The sequence below is a fragment of the Protopterus annectens genome, chromosome 3.part1 (assembly GCF_019279795.1).
Source record: "Protopterus annectens isolate FY-2018-M chromosome 3.part1, PAN1.0, whole genome shotgun sequence".
Lineage (NCBI taxonomy): Eukaryota > Metazoa > Chordata > Ceratodontiformes > Protopteridae > Protopterus > Protopterus annectens.
Genome location: NC_056732.1, coordinates 1,016,650,297 through 1,016,673,978, shown reverse-complemented (window position 1 = coordinate 1,016,673,978; position 23,682 = coordinate 1,016,650,297). Strand labels below are relative to the sequence as shown.

At 42.2% G+C, this 23,682-nt stretch overlaps 1 protein-coding gene across 5 annotated transcripts in view; it reads right to left on the bottom strand.

The window, feature by feature from the left end:
- Window positions 1-23,682, bottom strand: part of PPP1R42 (protein phosphatase 1 regulatory subunit 42) — a 1,899,850-nt gene that overhangs the window by 834,693 nt on the left and 1,041,475 nt on the right. For all 5 annotated transcript variants that reach the window (XM_044067170.1, XM_044067167.1, XM_044067169.1 and 2 more), the window contains one exon: window positions 11,946-12,063. In XM_044067170.1, coding sequence (XP_043923105.1) covers window positions 11,946-12,063 — 118 coding nt within the window. The remainder of the gene's footprint in view (window positions 1-11,945; window positions 12,064-23,682) is intronic.

Here is a 23,682-nt window from a genome sequence, read left to right as displayed (position 1 = left end):
GATGATTGGATGGGAGATAGGAAATTCACCCCGGGGATCACTTCTGTGGCTCTGCTCGACAGTGGTACAGGAAAATAATTTTCTTGGCTGGCGAAAGCCAGGGTATCTTTGGCTAGGCTTATATAGGCCCTAGGGCCAATAGCCTAGTACATACCTATGAACCTATGAACTTAACTAACACTCTAAATCACATGACATGTGACATACCTGGTATTTTCTGCTAGTTTGTCTTTCGCTACTATTTTGGAGTATTTTGTACATAGATATACCTCTTACCAGGCTGAGCAATGAAAGAGTGATGTCCAGTTGATTGTGAGATCCAGGATGTGTCAGATCATGCACACACTCAAGCCCTTGAGCAGTAAGTAACAACACTACTATGTCATAGTACATGAGGGTTTTAATGACTGCCAATGTGTCTCCATGGACTACATGAAGAGAGACATGATAGAGCTCTCTGACTATGTGTCCTAGGCCAGGTATGAGCATATCATTGAACAGTATTTTTCCTTCCCAAGGATGATATCACAATATCAGCAAAAAATAATAGATGGCAGTAATTTGCTTGGCATAGCTTTTGGTGTCATTTAAAGGGACTACAGTATTTGTCAGCCTGGAAGGACATAATCGACAGACCATACTGCTTTGCTGGGGGTGGTCTGCTACTGTCCCCTCAAGGTTTTTGAATGCTGGCTGAGGTACTCTCCAACTGCATAGTGCCTTTTTTAGGAAATGCCAACCAGATATACCTACCAACATAACTGTATGGACAAAGGATATTATAAAGGTGTTACTGATCAATGCTAGGAGCCTAAACAAAAAAATACAACTTACAAACCCTCCTCAACTTGGGGGACATAGACGTCTGCATACTGAGCAAGATATGGTTTAAATTGCTGGAAAGTACCCCAGCTGAGTGGGGCTATAATACCTTCTACACATTTAGACAGGTACTATGCAGGAAGGAAGAAAAGATGGAAGTGTCCTGATATTTAGCAGGAAGTGTATTACATTTAGACTGGCTAAGAAGCATGATAAAATAGAACTTCTTCACCTCCAGCTCACCATCAGTAAAGTCCCTTACCATATTACAGCCAGTTATAGAACTCCTTCCAGGATCCTATCTAGCAGTTGGCTTAGAGCATTAAGGAGCTGTTAATGAGCTGTTTCATGTGGTCCAGTAGTGAAAGGTTTGATTCCCTCAGCCTCCACTGCCTGTGTGACTCTGAGCAAGTCACTTAACCAGACACCACTCCCAGGCTGAGTCTGAAAAAGCTCCATGGAGATCACAGCTCTGCCCTGAAAGACAAATACAAATAAAATAAAATAATCCTGGACAGACACAGCACCTACCTGGAAGAACTGGCGTCACTTAGCATTAAACACAATACCATTTCCTGGGTAACTTTAACTATCCATCTATAGAGTGGGAAACCTACACTACCACTTGTGCAGAAGCACAGAAATTCCTGGACTTTGTTAATAACAAATGCCCTGGAACAACTACCAAGAATACCCATTAGGAGCAAAAATAAGAAGTTATGTACCTACCATAACGTTCCATGTTAGTTGTCTTCTCTCGCCTTCTTTCTTGCTTGATGGGTTCGGAGCCGATCCTCGGCTCCGACTCGGCACTTGCTTTAGCTCGAGAACTCCTTTTACCAGCTCGAGGCAGCCCCATATCCCATGATGCAAGGCAGTAAGTACCCAGATCTCGTTTGTTGACAAAGGGCAATAACACCAAGCATAAAAAATACTTTCCAAAGGAAGAAGAAACTTACAGATGGAAAAAGGACCAGGTCTGAATGGTCTTTAGCATAATAGTTTCTTATACAAGGTCTGTCCAGGCCAGGGGAAGGAGGGAGGTCGAAGAAAGAAGCAGAGAAGACAACTAACATGGAACGTTATGGTAGGTACATAACTTCTTAATGTTAAGTTGTCAATCTCGCCTTCATTCTTGCTTGATGGGACCGCGTCCCTAGCACCTCTATCCTGGGTGGCTCAATGGAACAAACTCTTGAGGACTGTAGAGCCAAAACTGGCTCTGTCCCTGGAGGCCAAGTCCAATTTGTAATGGGAAACAAAAGTGTGAGGAGTGGCCCAAGTGGCCGCTGCACAAATAGTGTCCAAAGGTAGTCTAGCTTGAAAAGCTGTAGAAGTAGCTAAACTCCTAGTTGAATGTGCTTTAGGTTTTGAGCACAGCTGTTTTCCCCTGATAGTATAAATTTCAGTGATGACCGAAGAAAGCCATCTGGACAAAGTCACTTTAGAAACAGGAAGGCCTTTTTATTATCCATAGGAAACAAAAAGTTGATCAGATTTTCTAAATTTTTTTGTTCTGTCCAAATAATATCTAAGCTGACGGTGGACGTCAAGACAATGTAGTTTTTGTTCAGCTCTATCTGGATAATTAGGAAAAATACAGGAGATCAATGGATTGATTCAGATTGTTCTTTGAAGCGACCTTAGGTAAAAAGGATGGATTGGTTCTCAAAGATACTCTGTCTTTGTGAAAAATCAAATAGGGGTCGAACCGAAGAGCATGAAGTTCAGACACCCTCCTGGCAGATGTAATAGCCACTAGGAATAAGGTTTTCCAAGAAAGATATTTCAGGGAACAAGAAACAGCTGGCTCGAAGGGGGAGAATCAAGGATGTCAGCACTAAATTTAGATCCCACTGAGGAGGAGGATTCCTGATTGGAGGCTTTAGTAGGAAAATTCCTTTCAAGAAAGCCCTGCAGAGCCTATGGGACATAATATTATGATCTGCTATCCCGACATGAAAATTAGAAATAGCAGCCAATTGAACTCTGACTGTGGAAGAAGAGGAGCCTGCATGAAAAATCTCTGCTAAGAAGTCCAGAACTGCCTGAACAGGGGCAGTAAAAGGATCAATATTTTGGGCCTTAGCCCAATAAGAGAAACGTTTCCATTTGCTTGTGTAAATCCTCCTGGTAGAGGATTTAAGTGAAGCTACAATGATATCTCTAACTGGGTTAGAGATCAAAGGAAGCCTGGCTAAGGAAGGAAGTGGAGCAACCATGCTGTGAGGTTGAGAGAAGGGTGCAGCTGACCCGATTGGTGAATCAGAAGATCTGGCACTGGGTCCAGATGTGCACCAAAAGGTGATGATGGAGGAACGGGAACCAAACTTGTCGAGGCCAGTAAGGGCAATGAGAATCAAATTGGCTCTCAAACGGTAGCTTTCTGGATCACCTGAGGGATCAGAGGAAATGGAGGAATGCATAAAGAAGTCCCTGGGGCCAATCCTGGGTCAGAGCGTCTCTGGGGATGGCCTGATAGAGGAAGAGGCTGAAGAAGTCTGGACATTTGCTGTTTTGGGGAGTAGCAAAAGATTGCAACATGGACGACCCCATTCCAGAAAATCTCTTCCGCTATAGATTGCTTGAGAGACCACTCGTGAGGCATGAGGATAGCTCTGCTCAATCTGTCCGCTATAATGTTGGTTTTCCCAGGGATATGCGTTGCTACCAGAAACCGATGAGAGGAGATCGCCCATTGCCAAAGTCTGGCTTCTCGACACAAGGGGTAGGACTTGGTTCCGCCCTGTTTGTTGATATACCAAACTACAGACATGTTGTCTGTGTGGACTGCAATTGTCCCTACGGGAAGAAAGTCGTTGAGGGCTTGCAACGTTAAAAGCACTGCTCTCATCTCCAGGACATTTATGTGCAGATGGTACTCGAACGGTTGCCACGTCCATGAACCATCCTGCCCTGATAATGACCCCCACCCGATCAGGGAGGCATCCGTGGTGACAGTGGCTATCTGGGACGGAGGTACAAAGCACCTGCCTTGGTGAACCTGAGACGATGTGATCCACCAAGCAAGATGTTCTTTGCATGTTTGTGTCACCAGAATCTGGTGACGCATTGGGAGTTGCTGGTATGACCACTGTGTGAACAGCATCCACTGAAGGAGGCGCATGTAGAACCGAGCCAGGGGAAGAAGAGTAATGGCCGCAGCCATGAGACCTAATACCTTTAGAACCATTCTGGCCTGTACTTTCTTGCTGGCCAGAATGATCCTGACATGAGCCTGAATGTCTGAAACTCTTTGTTCTGTAAGGGTAGCTGACATCCGAACAGTATCTAAGTTTGCGGCTATGAAGGTAATAGACTGGCAGGGCGATAAGGATGACTTTTCGAAGTTGATTGAGATGCCTAAATGAGAACACAGGTCTATTGTGTAATCCCTGGCTTGTATAAGCTGATGCCTGGTGGTGGCTGACAGGAGCCAGTCGTCGAGATACGGAAACACCTGGAATCCCTGACGTCTCAGGTGAGCCGTTACCACTGCCATACATTTGGTGAACACTCTGGGGGCTGTAGTGAGACCAAAGGGCAGGGCTCTGAACTGGAAGTGACTGGACCCCAGCAGCGGAGAAATCTCCTGGAGCGTCTGTGAATTTTGATGTGATAGTACGCGTCCTGAAGATCTATTGAGCACATCCAGTTGTCCTTCTGTAAGAAGGGCAGAATTGACTGAAGAGTGACCATTCGAATCTTGTCTTCCTGACAGACTTGTTGAGTCTGCTGAGATCCAATATTGGTCTCCAGTCTCCCGTCTTTTGGGGACCAAAAGAACCTTGAGTAGATTCCGGGCTCTGAATGGTCTATTGTAACTGGCTGAATGGCTCTTTTGCAGTAGTTTTGCGATTTCTAACTCTGCAATGTCCCTTAGACCGGTGGTACATCTGGAAGGGAACTTGAGGGAAGGGACTTTCCTCGAAAGGAATTATGTAACCCTTGGATATGATCGACTGTACCCATCTGTCTTGAGTGAGGGAATGCCAGGCTTCTGGGTACAGTGATAATCTTCCCGACTGCCTCCAAGGAGGGACAGCCAACACCTCAGGGATGCTGAAAGGGCTTATCAGAGAGAGGCTCCCTGTTTCCCTGGTTCTTGGACCCCTCTGCCTCTAGAGCGTCTGTTGTTGTTACCCCTCTGCCTCTAGGGGTAAACTGACCACGTGAATCCGGCGTGACTCCTTGGGATTTCTTACCACCCTTCTGTCCTTTGGGATAAGGCCTAGAAGGGGTGGAAAAACGGACTCCAACAGCAGAAAGAGTCTTGCCGTCCTGCTCACACCTGGTCAAGGTTTCCTTCACCTGAGGGCCAAACAAAGCTGACCCATCAAAGGGAGAATTTGTGAAGGACGCCTTAAAGGGATCCGCAAAATCACATAGCCGCATCCAGGCTTGGCGTCTAAGAGCCACACCTGTGCCTGCGGCTCTACTTGCTCCATCCGCAGCATAAGATATTAGCCGCATGGAGGAGTTAGCAATGGAATTGAGGGTTCCTAGCTGCGAAGCAATCTTTTCTTGGGCCCCTGCAGCTGTAGGATCCTGAACTACTTCTCCCAGCTCCTTGAGGATATCTCTTTGGAGTCTGGTGAAGTGACATAGGTAATTCAGCAGCAAAGGTCGCTGAGGAAAACATCCTATCCATGGTCCTAGAGTCCTTATTAGGAGGATGGACGGGCACGGAAGGATCTGCAAGTTCCTTTTGGTGGCAGCCACCACCATGGCATCAGCGGGGACACCCTTGGTAAGGAATTGTTTGTCACTAGGGGCAGTGATAAATTTAGAAGGCCTCCTAGGGACTGGCTCTACAGAGTCAGGAGCTGCCCACGCCTTTCGCAATAACCTGCATCAGGGGTCGAAGGCGGAGACACCCAGGAGGTGGAGGGCCGAGATCCAAACGCCTCTAGGTATACTGACTCATCCTCAGAGGGATTGTTGGTGGGCCAGTTTCCCTTTGTTTCAGAAGTTCTAGGATGTCTGAGAAGGAGACATCCTCAGAGATCTAGGATCCCTCTGACTCATCAAAGTCAGTATCCAGTGACAGACTCGGGGAGTCTACATGCTTCCTCTTACAAGTCCTCTTCCTAGGAGGATCTCCCGAAACATCAGGAGAATCCTCGGAAGAGGGGAAATTCCCAATGGGGAAACCTGAGGCGGAGGATCTCTGGGTCCTGTAGCAAGAGAAGTGGCAGAGATGTCAACAGGTACTATAGAGGGAGGAGCTACGGAACAGACTGCTGACTGATACCAGTGGCCAGTACACTCTTCATCACCTCGAATGCTCCCCTCCCAGGCAGGTCCGAGAGAACCCGCTCCAAGAGCTAGGAACTCCAGGGGCCACCGAAGGGAAGTCTCCGAGGCAGATGTCGGAGCCGAGCTCACCAAGGCCGAGGCTCCAAGGGAAGAGCGGGCTCGGACAAGGGTCCGATGCCACTCACCCCTCGGAGGAGACCATGGAAGCCCGACCACGAATCCCTCTAAGGAAGAGGAGATAAGAGTAGAGGCTGAAGGAACAGAATGGGGTATCCGTCCTCCAGCCGTAGCAGTAACCATGCCCGAAGACTCCAACTCCAAACTCTGGGGTAGAGTTGAAGGAGGAACTGTAACGGGGTGTGGACCAACAGTCGTCTGCTGAGACGGACTGTGTAACATTTGGGCCAGTACCTGTGACTTGAGTAATCTACTGACCACTCTCTCTAGGTCATGATCTGACAACCTGGATGACCTTGAAGATCGGCTCCGATGGCTCCGTTCGATAGAAGAGGCGGGCCGAAAATATCGGCTCCAAGGAAGGAGACCTCGACCTCTTCCTGGAATGAGCCATCGGAGCCGATACTACAGATCCTGTCGGAGCCGACTTCTCAGAGCCGACAGAACGTCTCGATGTATCGGCTCCAGCCGGAGCCGATACAGCCACCAAAGTAACGGTGTCGGAGCCGATCGGGCCGACACCGATGCCTGTCCCACAGGGGTGACGGAGCCGATCGGAGCCGACATCGAAGTGGTCAAAATAGGTTCGCCACCGATAGCCATCGGTGCCGTGCATGTTGTAAAGCCAGAATCGGCTCCAGCGGAGCCGATCTCGACTCAATGAAGTCGGAGCCGAGGCCGCACCCTTAGGAACAGAACCCTGGCCCTTGGAAACTCTTGCTGGTTTTGGTGGAGCCGACTTAGCCGGAGAGCCCTCCGCTAAGAACCAGTTTGTTATGTCTCTCCTGCCGGACTCTCTGGCTGAAGGAGTGACAAATAGCACAGGAGTCCTGCAGGTGAAGAGGGCCCAGACAATACAGGCAAGAAGTGTGACCGTCTGTCAGAGACATCTTCTGACAGCACGAGTCACACTTCTTAAAACCTGAGACCCTCTCCTTTGACATGGTGCCGAAAAACACACACACACACACCAGTCAAAATTAACTTAAATAAAATACCAAAAAGGTATTGTATAAACCAATACACACACACCCTAACAGGGGGGGGGATGGGATAGGGTTTTAAGATAGACTAACTAAAAATTAACGGAGACAGGAAATTTCTGTCAGAAAAGGTATAAACTAGAGTTAAAACTATAAATATAAAGTTTTTTTGACTAAAGGGGCTTAAACTCACAAAAGTGAACAACTTACCAGGAGCTGGCAAAAAGAATACCTCCTAAGCGAAGCGGCAAACGAGATCTGGGTACTTACTGCCTTGCATCATGGAATATGGGGCTGCCTCGAGCTGGTAAAAGGAGTTCTCGAGCTAAAGCAAGTGGAGCCGAGGATCGGCTCCGAACCCATCAAGCAAGAATGAAGGCGAGATTGACAACTTAACATCATCTCTTACCTTATCTTCATTAATACTGGTGAGTTGTGCACCACTCCCTACATATCATCTTCAGTAGTCAGGTCAGAGCATAAAACTGTTTCTCTTGAAATAAAATTGAGACCTGAGATGCCAGCAGTCTCTAAAATCTTTAGAAACTTATCCATGGCAAACTTCCTACTTCTAAATGATACTCTGGCAAGTTTCAACCCCCCCCCCACCCCCCAAACCCGTTAAACTTCACTGAGTATGTGGACTCGTAACTCACTAACTTGTACCAGCATGTCAACAACTGCACAGTATCAACTGTACCGAACATTAACAAGGGTAGCTAGCCCCCAAAACTAGTCTTACTGGTGGAACCATAGTATAAACAACTTTTACAATAAAAGGAAGAGAAACATACCCAAACGTCAGAAGATTAACCTGCAGCAGACTAGATCCATCATCATTAAAATAAATAAGCAACGCAGGAGTTTTATCAAAACCACCAAAACCAAGTTTGAGGCAAAGATAGTCATCCATGCAAAGAACAACCACAAAGCCTTCTTGTTAGATTAGGGACTTCCATTTTAAAGTAGTTATTAGACATTAGACAGGCTAAAGGGTAAAATAAATTGTGTTTTATTTATGAATAAAAGACAGTTAAGCAGAAAGAAAAATAACCTTGCTGATCAAGCATGAGAGACAGTTTATTAGAAAGGAAAAATAGCATAAAGTGTGTAAAAATATAGAAATACAGAATATTCTTTTCTCAAGGGAAAGATACAATCTTGGCAGCTACAGAATGTTCCTTAATTGAATGTTAAATAAAGCACATACGAGACAAAGCCTGAGACCAAAGTTAGGAAAAGTAAATAAGAAAAATGACTGAAGTGAAGCAATATAATATGTTGTGTTCAGGATAGCAGTTCAGTTAAGGTTAGTGAGTTTGTTCGACCAGTTACTTCAGAAAAGATTACAGACACTCGAGCCTGAGTACAGAAGACAGGTCAGATAAAGACTATATTACTTTACGTTGTTCAGGACAATCAGAATATGACGTGTAGTAACTTTGAACACTAACTGTTTATCAGCAGTGTTAATGAAGACAGTATTTGGATATTGTGAACATCTAATAAAGCCTTATTAAATAAACTACAGTGTTTGGAGAATTCATTATGTGAAGTACACAAGACTTAGCCTATAAAGGAGAGACTGGCACCTGTTCAACAATAATTTGGATAATTAACAGATAAAGACGTTCGGCTCAGTCTCATCTCAGTGTCTTTAGCTAATTATGGTACAGTATATCCTTATCATTTCTTACACTTCTTTAGCTGTGTTCACAACCTCAAGAGTCCTATGCAGCAGTGTGCTGAGCTGATTGTGAACTACACCAAAGTTGAAGACATAGCAAAACTACTAGCTGATACATTCAGCTCCAGCTTTATCCCTCTTTCATCCCTATTACCTCACAAGATATCTCAGTAACTAATACCCCCTGCCTTCTCACAGGACCAAATTCTAATAATACTGTCAAAGATCAGGAATACTGCACTAATGGGTCCTGACAATATCATAGGCTGTATCCTGAATAGCATGAGCCATAATTTATCTGTGATCCTAACAAAGCTGTTCAATGTCAGCATACATACAGGCTTCGTACCAAGTGAATGGAAAACAGCAATGGTCATACCCTGCACAAGGGAGGGCTATCCACTGAACTGGGTAACTACTGACCCATAAGTCTGTCCAGTGTCATTTGTAAGGCCATAGGAAAACTAATTATGGAATTAATCGATAATGACATAGGGAACCTCCACACACTGTACTCATCCCAGTTTGGGTTCATCAAAGGCAGGTGTTACTTACTCAATGTAGCAGACTTCTTCAAAAGGTCACCAAAACAATGGACGATGACAGATAGTGCATACTGCCTACCTAGATCTGGCCGCAGCTTTTGAAAAAAATACCTCATCCAGGCATAGTGGAGAAACTTACCCAACTGGGAATAAATCCCTGTGTCACCCACTGGATTGTCAAAGGGCTCATGGAGAGTACTCAAGAGGTCAGGATAGGGGAAGCTACCTCCACAAAATGACCAGTCACCAGTGGAGTCCCACAGGGCTTAGAAGTGGGATCTCTCCTGTTTGGAATCTACTCCTATGAAGTAAAAGGCAAACACCAAGGGTCACTGACTGACAAAGTTTGCAGATGATTGCAAGTTAGGAGCAGTCACTGAATCTCTAAATGACTCCGCCAATCTGCAGGAAAGCTTTCCCCAAATATCTGGAGACAGAGCCATGGACTAAAACTAAATGCTAAAAAGTATAGTATTGTATCCTCTGGGAAACTCACTACCCCAGGAAATTACCACATTGACAATATGTCCATAGCAGTTAACCCTGTAGTTTGGGATTTGGGAGCATATGTGGACAGTAACCTTATTTTTGACCAACATGTGTCCACAAAGTTTAGAAAGTCCTTCAATATTGTACAGCTTATAAACAAAGGGATAGTCCCCAGGTCCAGGGACATCATTGTTCCCCTTTAGTTTGCTTTCATCAGGCCAGCCATTGAGTACATCATGACAGTCATTGAGTACAAAGCTCCCTTTGGCATGTACCTGGGCAGGAATATGCAACAACTCAAACACACATAGAGGAGCTTCACAAATAGACTACAGGGCCTAATTCATAAATCTTACATAGACAGCTTCAAAGCACTGGCACTGTATTCAGTATCCAACAGTCTGCTGAGAGGGGACATGTGCCTGTGCAGGTTAAATGGTATCAGAAACCTAAAGCTCTTCTGTTACTTAAACAGAATGGTTTGGAGAGACGAGTACATTTCTCAGAGGATTACTCTGGAATAGACTCCCACTCATATATAACAAATTGTATCCCTGTCCCTGTTCAAGTGCAACCTGGATCTATAGAAGGGAAGGAGGAAATTTACCCCAGGACTGCTCCTTGTACTACTTATGGCCAGGGGCAGCACCTAAATGCTTTTCCTACAATATGGCCCCTATAAACACTCAGTTGTATCCCCTAGAAATAATTATAATCCAGCCCAGAATTAATGACTATCCTATGGGTGGTTTATAAACATAGACCTTGGAACTAGGTATGGGTAATTTTAACTAGTGGGATAATCAGCTAGGTTTAAAATGGCCCAAGAGTGCAGTTAGCCTATTATTCACATATGACTCTATAAGATCCTTATGATAAAAATCTCAGTATTCATTACATAATACGATAAGTGATAAAATGAAACACTCGATGGAGCAAATGCCTCTCGCCAAATAAAAAATATGAAGAAGATAACAGATAAAAGCCATTTGGTAGAGGCAACCATGCAAAAGTATAAACTGTTCAATGACGTTCGGAAACAGTCAGCGTTAAAAAGTAAAATACTTTAATGGTGTACACAGGTGAGCGCTTTCACATTTGCTTCATCAGAACAAAAAGCACCATGTTGTTAACCACTCCTTATATAGTCATTAATCAATTATGACGTAAAGATTATATTAAAGTTAAAAATACACAACAATATCAGATGCAATGAATTAAAAACAAGTCTAAGACTTATTAAAGCATAACAAATGGTATTCATGTATACACTAAATGAGTTGGCACTCCCTCATACAATTCAAAGATAAATTGGTATGTACTGTTAGATAGAAACCTACAAAATACAAAATACTATATTTCTATACAGATGTTATGTATAATTGTTTTACTATAAGGAAGTATATAAAAAGTGCAATTAATCTAAGCTATATGGTGAAAGCCTAAAATACTATGTTCCTATATGTTTTTATTTTTCTCTCAAATATTGCATTTCCTTTCCTTGCACATGCTCCCCTGTAGAATACCTTTTCTATAGTTTATTAAATATCATATAAAGGAGAAATGTTATATTTAGTTTCAGTTGCTAGATGCACTGTTTATATACGTTTTTGTAGAAGAACAATTACATGCAATATTTGAGAGAAAAATAAAAACATATAGGAAGGAACACAGTATTTTAGGCTTTCACCATACATAACATCTGTATAGAAATATAGTATTTCTGATATTGTTGCGTATTTTTAACTTTAATATAATTTTTACGTCATAATTGATTAATGACTATATAAGGAGTGGTTAACAACATGGTGCTTTTTGTTCTGATGAAGCAAATGTGAAAGCGCTCACCTGTGTACACCATTAAAGTATTTTACTTTTTAACGCTGACTGTTTCCGAACGTCATTGAACAGTTTATACTATTGCATGGTTGCCTCTACCAAAAGGCTTTTATTTATTACATAATGTTGGAAGAGGTAAATTACCAAGGTGCTTTGATGCCACTATAATTCTGTCTCTGTATTTTGGTTTGATGCAGACAGGGTTACGAATGAGATCCAATCTCTGAAGACTGTGCCATTTCTTGAGCACATGCTCCACCTCCTAAAATTATAAGAAAAAAAGAGGTATGAGACTTCATGGAAAGCATCTTTAGAGGAAAATCAAACATAGCTCTGATCTGTATACAAGTAGTAAAGAAGACATGCCATGTATGATACAAATAGTATGATTAACAATATGGATGTTAAAGGGTTACACACTTGTGGTAAAGAAATATAATGCTGTCCATTATTAAAGACAATGACCTTTTCTGACTATGGAGCAGACTGTCTTAGCCCAGATATCTACCCTGGAAGTGTTACTGCACTGAGGAATCAAGATACATCTTAATTTCAAACAGAAACCTAACAACTAATTGGATATGTAACTCACAGGTAAGAATTTACATCTTCTAATCTGAGCCACAGTTTTGGGCTCATGTCAGTTTGTTGTTTTCTAGGAAATCTCATTGCTCTAGTGCCTGCCTTATACATTTCATCACATTTACGGGTACTTTATGGTTAAAACCTGCAGTAGTTTTACTGAGTTAGTCAGTAAGTTAGACAATACTGCTGTTCAACTCTAAGTTTTCTATTTATTTTTAATTACTTATTTTAAGTTTGTTAACTAGGTACATAAACTGCTCCATGAACCTTTCTCACACATGATCCAGAAAGCTACAGAAGTAATATTAAGTGGAAAGTACAGCGATATAGAGAGTATACACAAATTTTAAACAGTACAATGTTTTTTAACAACCTTATTGAATTATCACTTGGGACATAGGCAAATTTACATTTATATAAAAAGAATGAAACTATATTAACAATTTCACTTTTTCAAATACTATACACATACATTGTTATATAACGTATAATCTAGATAGCATTACATAAATTATTCAATTCCTGTCTTCTCTTAAACTGCTCCTGTTCATTTACCTCTGTTGCAAATTCAACTGCTGTCCAAGAGTAGGAAGGAACAGTCTCAAAACTGGAAACACTTCCTCCTTAACTTAAACAAGCTAATAATACTCCTAGTGAAGTCCTCCAAAGCTAACTATGAATCCAGATTAGCTTCCCTAACTAAGGATAACCACAAGGCGTTCTTTAGTTACAGTGCAATGAAAAAGCATTTTCCCCCTTCCTGATTTCTTATTTTTTTGTATGTTTATCACACTTTAATGTTTCAGATCATCAAGCAAATTTAAATATTAGACAAAGATAACCCAAGTAAACACAAAATGCAGTTTCTAAGTGATGATTTTATTTATTAAGGAAAAAAAAAACTATCCAAACCTACATGGCCCTACGTGAAAAAGTAATTGCCCCCTTTGTTAAATCATGAAGTAACTATGGTTAATTACATTTTTGGGAAAGCTGAGTTCACTTTCACAAGCCACACCCAGGCCTGATTACTGCCAGACCTGTTGAATCAAGAGATCACTTAAATAGAACCTTTCCGACAAAGTGAAGTAGGCCAAAAGATCCCAAAAAGGAAGACATGCCACGATCTAAAGAAATTCATGCCACAAAGAAATTCCAGAACAGATGAGAAACAAAGTAATTGACATCTATCAGCCTGGAAAAGGTTACAAAGCCATTTCTAAAGCTTTGGGACTCCAGTGAACCATGCAGAGAGCCATTATCCACAAATGGAGAAAACATGGAGCAGTGGTGAACCTTCCCAGGAGTGGCCAGCCTACAAAAATTACCCCAAGAGCGCAGAGACGACTCATCCAAGAGGTCACAAAAAAACCCAGAACAACATCTAAAGAACTGCAGGCCTCACTTGCCTCAGTTAAGGTCAGTGTTCTTGGCTCAACCATAGGAAACAGACTGGGCAAAAATGGCATGCATGGCAGAGCTCCAAGGCAAAAACCACTGCTGACCAAAAAAAACATAAAGCCTCGTCTCACATTTGCCAAAAAACAGCTTGATGATCCCCAAGACTTTTGGGAAAATATTCTGTGGACTGACGAAACAAAAGTTGAACTTTTTGGGAGGTGTGCATCCCTTTACATCTGGCGTAGAAGTAACACAGCATTTCAAAAAAGAACATCATGCCAACAGTCAAACATGGTGGTGGTAATGTGATGGTCTGGGGCTGCTTTGCTGCTTCTGGACCTGGACGACTTGCTGTGATTGATGGAACCATGAATTCTGTTCTCTACCAAAAAATCCTGAAAGAGAATGTCCGGCCATCAGTTTGTGACCTCAAGCTGAAGCACACTTGGGTTCTGCAGCAGGACAATGATCCAAAGCACACCAGCAAGTCCACCTCTGAATGGCTTAAAAAAACAAAACAAAGGGTTTGGAGTGGACTAGTCAAAGTCCGGACTTGAATCCAATTGAGATGCTGTGGCATGACCTCGAAAAGGCGGTTCATGCCTGGAAACCTTCCAATATGGCTGAATTAAAAAATTCTGCAAAGAAGAGTTGGCCAAAACTCCTCAACAGCGATGTGAAAGACTCATTGCCAGTTATCGCAAACGCTTGATTGCAGTTGTTGCTACTAAGGGTGGCACAACTAGTTATTAGGTTTAGGGGGCAATTACTTTTTCACATACGGCCATGTAGGTTTGGATATTTTTTTTTTCCTTAATAAATAAAATCATCACTTAAAAACTGCATTTTGTGTTTACTTGGGTTATCTTTGTCTAATATTTACATCTGTTTGATGATCTGAAACATTTAAGTGTGACAAACATGCAAAAAAATAAGAAATCAGGAAGGGGGCAAATGCTGGCTGACAGGTTCAGTGAAAACCTCATTCCCCTGTCCCTGCCACATATACCCCAAAACCAAGGGAGCCCACAGGATTTTTTGCAGGGGGGTGCAAACCCGGAGCACCGCCCCAACCCCACCCCTTCAAAGCACCACCCCCAACCCCACCCCCTTCACACACCCCCAACATACACACGCAGCCATTCCAGTATCCCATTACTTGGCTATTTCTCCCCAGTTACCATAAACACTGTTCAAAACTCTCTGTGTGCATACTGTTTTATGCATTACTTCTACAATGATTACAGATACTTGGTTTTAATTTTCAACTTTTATTTCAAATTTTAGGGCCTCAGGGCCAATAGCTTAGTAACCTCCTGTTTTATAGCACAAACACTGACAGACATTTGCTAAACTTAAACAAAGCAATAGTCTTACAATGAAAACAGACTTAGCATTAAAACTTCCCTACCTTTGAAACTTGCATGCACTGAAACAGCATTTAAACCCACATTCAAAGAAAATGCATCTGGCCAGTGGCAGGTTAAGTTTACATTTGGACTGTTTTCAAATCATAGGCCCCTTGCACACATTTCAGAACCATGCATAACTGCTTTGATTCACCTTCCTGATTGTATTAATTATAATATACAATAACTGAATTATATCCCTTGTTAATACAGCACCACTTAAGAGTGTGTTTTATAGTTTTGAACATTTTTTCCATTAAGCTATGAAACAAAACATATGAACCAATAATGACAAATTGCCCAATTCAGAACATTTCAACCATAAAAGGCCACTTAAACGTCTATCATTACAATCTACCAATATCAGTCAATATGCACAATCTCTGCAGAAGTAAAAGTCATCTGAATAATTTCACATCAAAGAGATCTGAAACTAATGTAGAGGTTGTTGCTAGAAAACAGCTTTATATTTCAGTGTTTCATCTACAAATTCAGTGCCTACTGCCCTTAAACAATAAATTGCCTATGTTACATTTAAGCTTGTATATTGCAATAGGAATAAGTGGCAAGCGGAAACACAGGTTCATAGTTACTAGGCATCTCATCCAAAGGAGGACATACTCAGGACTGCAGCACTCCACCCCCTTAAAATACAAATCTACATGTGGTGGGAGTAGACCCTACAGCCCTCTACATCAAGATGCAAGTATGCTACCTGCTGTGCTACTAAGACTGTTTTGAAATTCTACACCACAACAGTGATACCATTTGCTAAACAAAACAGTTGCACATTTTAAGCAGACTTAGCATGAACAACAGTAAACATCTCTTCCCTTGAAGCTAACAATTCCTTGAAACTGTATGTGAAAATAAATTCCACCTACTAATTCTAAATAGGGCATTTCACTCTCACACATGCACACCTCAACCTCTTACTGCAAGAAATCTGGACAAAGCCTAAAATAAATAGGGACGGATTATAAATATTGCTCTCATGAACGTAATAATAGTAGAATAACAGGATTTGTGTTAGTATGCATTTTTCTAAAGGATATGACATCTAAAACTCAAATGTCTGTTATTATTTAGCAACTTCAATCCTTTTTATTTATTTGGCATTTGTTAACCGGGATAGTCCATCTGTGCAAAATCCCTTTTTCAGTGGTGGCCCGGGGAGAATAGCTCAGGAGGAATATGGGGCAGAAATCTGGACATTCTGAAAAAACCTGGACAGCTGAAACACACACACACACACACACACACACACACACACACACACACACACACACACACACACACACACACACACACACACACACACACACACACACTACCTCTCAGTCTCTTAGCACAAGAAATCTGGAAAAAGCCTGTTATAATGTTGGGGACAAAGGCCCAAACTAGGGCCACATTTAGAAAGTTGCTAGAATAACAGGATTTGTGTTAGAATGAATTTTCTACAGGATATGAAGTTTGAAAATCAAATACATGTCATTATTTAGTAACTTTAATCCTTAGCTCATCCCAGTGATTTGTAAAAAAAAATGAATTTTTATGAGGAACAGACCAAAAATATAAGGCAAAAGTCTGGACATTTTGTGGAAATCTGTACAGTTGATAGGTATGACACACACATACATCCCCTGACCCCCTTAGAAAGTGCACAGAACAACAAAGTTTGCATTAGTATGCATTTTCTGAGGATATGAAGTCAAACTCAAATGCCTGCCATTATTTTCTGACTTCAGTCTTCAATGATTTGCCAAAAGAACACAATTTTATGAGAAACAAACTGAAAATATGAGACAAAAATCTGAATTGTAAGGTATGAAAGTTTTCCAAAACCAATAAACATTTTTAAGAAAAGAAAATAGCACAATACATACATTACTTCATAAATACTGTCATACTTCCATGGATTTATATCACTTATCGTTTATTTTGACCTTTAACATGCAAGATTTTGTATGCCTATATGCAAACATGGAGCCATATTGTCCGTAAAAGAAAAAATAAATAAATAAAAAGACTCTCTCTCTCGCTCTGTCTAGGCCAATGGAATGTCTGTAAGTGATGGTTGCATCTTCACAGTTTTTAGACAGCAGACTGCTTACAACCAAGCTTCACAGGTTCATAAGAGGTTACTAGGCTAATGGGCCTTAGGCCCTTACAAGCCTAGCCAAGTTTTTCCCTCTTTTAAATGGTGCTATTAGTAGACCTGACTCAACAACAGACACAGGAGAAGAGACATTTTTAAGTTTCTGCTTTTTCTTCCTAGGGAAATCCCTGGATCGGGACTGACTCATGACAGGAGCATTAGCCTGGGAATCAGGTACCTTACCCCAGATAAGCAGTATACCTTCAACCACTCATACCTGGAAGGTCAACCAAAGTGTTTTTTCCTTGCCCAGTGAATCAACCCTATAGCTGCAGGGAATATTTAAATCTCCCAGTCATTAATGGCTTCCTGAAGAGCTGCAGCTAGAGGAACCAGAAAGCAAAAGATGGATTATCCAAGGAAACAGCTTTGGCCACAAAGGAGTCATTCACCAATGACTGAGGCAGTGATGGAGACAGACACCCAAGGACTTCTTAACTTTCTTCTTCTTGTGGACATGAGTAGCAAGAAAGTACAGTTGTGTACCTACCATAAATGTAGATGTTTGAGTGTATTTACTGTTGCAGTCATTACACTTGGGTTATCCTGCTGGCAGGCTACCCGCAGTTGGCCAGAATTCCAAAGTCTTGGTCCGGCGTCGGTTGCTGTCACCTCTTCCCTGACGTCAGTGCGCCAGGGGTATATAAGATGCAGCCGATGCCATTTTCTTCAGTTTTTCTTGCCCCAGATGTCAGGTGCCCCCAAATAGGTAGGCAATACATATTGCTAATAAAACCATACAATAAAATAAAAACAATACCTTCATCTACAAGCAAATACACCACATAGGTTGTATAGGATAGAAAAGTATAGATAAGTTCCAGCAAAGAAAGTGGGGATGGGGGGGTAACCTGGACTGCAACAGTGAATACACTCGAACATCTACATTTATGGTAGGTACACGAATGTACTATGTTCATCGTGTTTCACTGTTGCAGTCATTACACTTGGGTTGAATCCCAAAGCTGAGGTAGGGTGGCTGGATCTAAATAGGATTAGGAGTGGCTATGAGGCCCTGCAGAACTGCAGTGGCGAAGCCTGCTCTGAATCTGGAGTAAAGAGGCAAGTGGTAATGCTTGGTAAAGGTGTGTACTGAACTCCAAGTTGCAGCTTCCAAAATATCCTTGGTTGGTACTCCTCTGAGGAAGGCTGCTGAAGTGGCTGCTGCCCTGGTAGAATGTGGCCTAATGTTGTTAGGCACTAGCTTTCCATGTTGTACATAACAGAAATGAATACAGTGTCCTATCCACTTTGAAATAGTCTGCTTTGAGATAGCCTTTCCTTGTGATCCTGCAGCGTATGCTACAAACAGTTGCTCAGTTTTTCTGAAAGCTTTTGTTTTGTCCAAGTAGAAGCGTAACTGCCTGTGTATGTCCAAAGAGTGCAGAAGTCTCTCTCCTTTATTCTGGGGATTTGGATAAAATGTTGGCAAATTAATAGTTTGGTTAAGAGACACAGTGGATACCACCTTTGGCATAAATGTTGGGTTTGTCCTTAGGGAAACCCTGTCTTGATGAAAAATGATAAAAAGTTCCACTGCCATTAATGCCTGTAGCTCTGAGACTCTTCGTGCTGAAGTTATTGCTAGGAGCAGAGCAGTTTTCCATGATAAAAATTTTATATCAGCTGTATTGGTTGGCTCAAAAGGAGGTAAAGTGAGTTTTTCCAAGACAAAGTTGAGGTCCCAAGTAGGTATCGGTGCTCTCCGGGGGGGTTTTATGTTTTTAGCCCCTCTGAGGTACTGCCTTAGTAATGGGTGAGAGAAAATAGGAGGTTCCGTGTTATAATGAGCTGAAATGGCAGAGGCATGGATCTTAATTGATGAAAAGGATAGGCCTTTGTCCAGCATCTCAGTTAGGTATTGTAAAATCTGAGGGATATTTGGTACAAGTGGGTCAAAGCCTTGTGCCTGGTTCCAGGCACAGAATCTCTTCCATTTGTCTGCATAAGATTTCCTGATGCTGGGCCTCCTGGCCTCCAGAATGATATCCATAACAGCTTTAGGGAGAGGTGTGGTCTGAGAGGCTATGTTATCTGCCATGCAGCCAGATTTAAGGTTCTGAGTTGGCTGTGCAGGATCTGATTGTTTTGTTGAGTCAGAAGTTGAGGTATTTGAGGTAAAGTCCAGGCTGGGCCTTTAGCCAAGTTCTTTAAGATTGGTTACCAGTGCTGGCATGGCCAGTCTGGGGCAATCAGGATCATTTTTGGCCTGTCTTGTCTGACTTTTAGGAGCACCTTGGAAAGGAGAGGCAGTGGTGGGAAGGCATAAACTTCTAGGTTTCTCCAGCTGAATGAGAGAGCATCCACTTTCCATGCTTGTGTGTGGTAAGTCCTTGTACAGAATTTCTGTAGTTGGCAGTTGAGAGGGGAGGCAAAAAGATCTATGTCCGGGCATCCCCATTTCTGTGTTATCATGCTGAAGACCTGTGGATTTAGTTTGCACTTGTGAGGATCCATGAGGTTTCTGCTTAGATCGTCTGCCAGAGTATTTTTCTTTCCTGGCAGGAATTGTGCTTGCAGATGAACTTGATAGGTCAGTGCTGTGTTCCACAAAGTCATGGCTTGCCTGCAAAGGGGATATGAGTGCGTGCCCCCTTGCTTGTTTATGTACCACATAACTGTGGTGTTGTCCGTCTTTAGTAATAGTTGTCCTGGATGCAGTAGGTCCTTGAAAGCTGTCAGGGCATTCTGTACAGCTAGCATCTCTTTTTGATTGATGTAAAGATGCATTTGGTCTGCGGACCACTTTCCCTGAATACATTTTCCTGCCATGTGCGCCCCCAGGCATAATCCGATGCATCTGTTGTTAGTGTCTGCCTGGCTGTGGGTAAAGTGAAAGGCTGTTCCTTGTTGTGGTGACATGCCAGTGCCCTCCATCGAAACTCCTGTTGCAGGCAGGGAATAAGAGTTATTATTGCTTCCAGGCTGTGACAATGTTGAGTCCAAACATTTTTTAGATACCATTGTAACTTCCTCATATGCAGTCTTGCATATGGAATTAGCAGGATGCAGGATGCCATGAACCCCAAAGCCTGCAGAATTTTTCTTGCAGGTAGCTAGGTTTTTGTTGCCATCATTTGAAAGTAATGAGTCAGTTGCCAGATGCTTTAGTAGAATGTCCTTGCTCTCTGCTTGAATATGGCAGTCGTCCAAGTAGGGATATATTTGAATTCCTTTTTGTCTGCAAAATGCAATCACTGGTGCCAGGCATTTTGTGAAGACCCTGGGCACAGTAGATAAGCCAAAGGGCAGTGCAGAGAATTTCTAATGCATTGTGCCAGCTATGAATCTGAGGTATCTTCTGCAATTTTGTCTGATTGGGACATGCAGGTATGCCTCTTTGAGGTCTAAAGTAACGAGCCAAGCCTTCTTGCCCAGCATGGGTAGAAGTTGCTGTAGTGTCAACGTTTTGAATTTCGGAACATCCAGGAAAGTATTTAGAATAGACAGGTCCAGTATGGGTCTCCAGGCTTTGTCCTTTCTGGGAACTAAGAAAAGTCTTGAGTAAAATCCTTGTCCTTGTTGTGGTACTTTTTGAATAGCTCTCATGTCCATGAGAGCTGTAATCTGCTTTTGTGCCTCTGCCCTTTGATTTTGTGTCAGGTCTGGCATTCTTTTTGACCTTGGTAGGGTGTGAAAGTGGAACCTGTAACCCTGAGAGACAATATTCAGTACCCATTTGTCCTGGGTGATTATGTGCCAATTTTGTGAGAAAAGTGATAGCTTTCCCCCTAAGGGTGCTGCCAAAAGGTAAGTGCTTGGCATTTGAAAAGGGACGTCATTGGGACTGTTTCCTATAAGGTTGTGACTTGTCTTCTCCTCATTTGGGGGTTGAAGCACCCCACTGTCTAGGTCTGTAAGAGCCTTGGGGCTGAGATCTGCCTCTTGGGTGTCTGTATCTTCCTCTTTGAGGCCTGTCTGACACTGGAAAGGACCAATTTTTAGAAGGCCAATTTCTGCTAAATCTAGGTGGCTGTACCTGTAAGAAATCCTTTACTGTCTGCATTGATTTTGCCTTATCCTCCATTTTCTTTAATACCTCTTCTGCCTTAACACCAAACAAAGTATCATGCTGTAAAGGAGCATCCAATAATTTTGCTTTAACATGATCAGGTAAACTTTGTTCTTTTAACCAAGCATGCCTTCGAATGACAGATCCTGTAACTGCGGCTCTACAAGAAGCCTCTAATGAATCAAAACCACATTGCAGAGTATGTTTTCCCACTTGTTCGGCTGCATGCAATAAATCCTGCATTTCCTTATTGTCAGGACATTCTGAGCTTGTAATCATTTTCTGTTTTAACAAAGACATTAAGTATTGTTGCTATTTCAGCATGTGAAACTGGCAGTTCAAAACCCTTACTGCTTGCTAACATTGCAGAAGTGTAAACTTTTTCCCCCATCTATCCAGTGCTCTAGAATCCCTGTCAGAGAGGACTGGGTTTTTTGCAGTGGAAGCCTTTACCCCTTTGGGACCCTGAGAAATTGTTTCTGGGTCAGCAGCATGGTTTTTATAAAGAAATTTATGAGAGTCTGGGACCCTACAGTACCTATCTGGCTTGACTGGTGCAGGGGGTAAAGAATCAGGAGACTAACTAGATTCTGAAAAAACATCATCAACAATATCTAACACAGCGGGTATAGCAAGGGGCCTGTGCTGAGGCAGTAAAAGAAAATCTCTGAGCCTTTTCTATGATTCTGAATAATCGTGGCTCTCCCAATGGAAATGCTCCCTCATGGAGTGCATAGTTTCCCCAAAAGAGTAATCCTCAGGAGGAGAGGCTGAAGGGATAGATTCTTCAGCATCAGAGGCCTCATAGGGACGAAGAGAGTATCCCTAGTCTGAAGGGAAATCAGAGGAAATAGAAACCTGGTCAGAGGATTCTTAGTCTGTATCCTGCCTAGGCCTTTTATCAGGTGGGGGATGGGAACCCATGATCAAAGTAATTAGGTCTTCGGCCATTTTGAGCATCTGTTTCTTAGGCATGGATGACTGTCCAGGAGAATGATGTACTTGTTTCTTTGTCTTTAATGGTGTTTTAGACTTTGCCTTGGTTGCTGTAGTTGACTTGATTGTAAGCTGTGTAGGTCTGAAAACACTCTCAGAAGCCGATGCCTGTTCAGCGGCTCCAGACCCAAGTGTAATGACTGCAACAGTGAAACACGATGAACATCCATGGAGACAGACAATTGTTTAGTGTTCAATATGGGAAAGAAGTCTCACAAGGAGACTGCAAAACCTGACTGAGTCAGTAAACCCTTGGGGAGGAACATCAAGGTTCTGCAGTAAATCTTTGATGGTCCTAGAAAAGAGAAATCCTGCCCACACACACACACACACACACACACACACACACACACACACACACACACACACACACACACACACACACACACACACACACACACACACACCACAGAGATAGATTACATCAATAAAAATATTTTTACACTGACTTTTCCCTCCACGCAAGCATTACACAAGTAAAAATCCCTTCAGTAACATGACAGTCCCACAAAAATAATTTTGCAGCTTAAAATTAATCAGATTCCCACAAAAAACATTTTTTATGGCAAAATGACATAAATGAAGTTATTTCCCATTAGAGGAATTATCTTCAGAGCCTTGAAAAGATGGTTATCTTGGTCTTTCCAAAGACATGCATCTGGAAATGTTAAATAAATAAATAAAATAAATAAATAAATAAATAAAGTTAGCTAACAATCAGTTTAACAAAGCACACAGATATAAAGCACTGTCAACAAGAAAGCTGTGACCCTCAAACGTGGATGGTGGTTATATATATATATATTCACTATGAAGGGTCAAAATTTCAGAACATTGAACCTCTGATAGTAGAAGACCAGAGGATCGAAGTGCTGAAATATCAAACTTACAAAAAAAATAACCTAAAACATGGAACGTTCTTATTTCAGGTTTTTGCAGGGAGGGCAAAAAAGAATCTGTGTGAAAGTCAGACAGATGTGAACAGTGATTAATGGATTATTCATTTTTTTCATTTATATTTTATTCTGTCTCTCCCCCATACACAGACACATGCCAAATATGCAATGATGTCAGTGCGGATCCCAAAGCTTTCATAGATGCACCATGTGCTAGTTAAATGGATTGTGAACAGAGATGTACAGAGTGCAGAGATGTACAACACTCGTGCAGTTTTTACATCTAAACACTACAGTTTTCTATACATCTTTTATGCCATATCCGTCTTTCAAGGGCCCAGAGAAACAGATGTCAGCAATGAATGCTCATTACAACAGCTTTTCAAGGACATATGTATTCTCTAGTATTGCAATGAACCAAGGC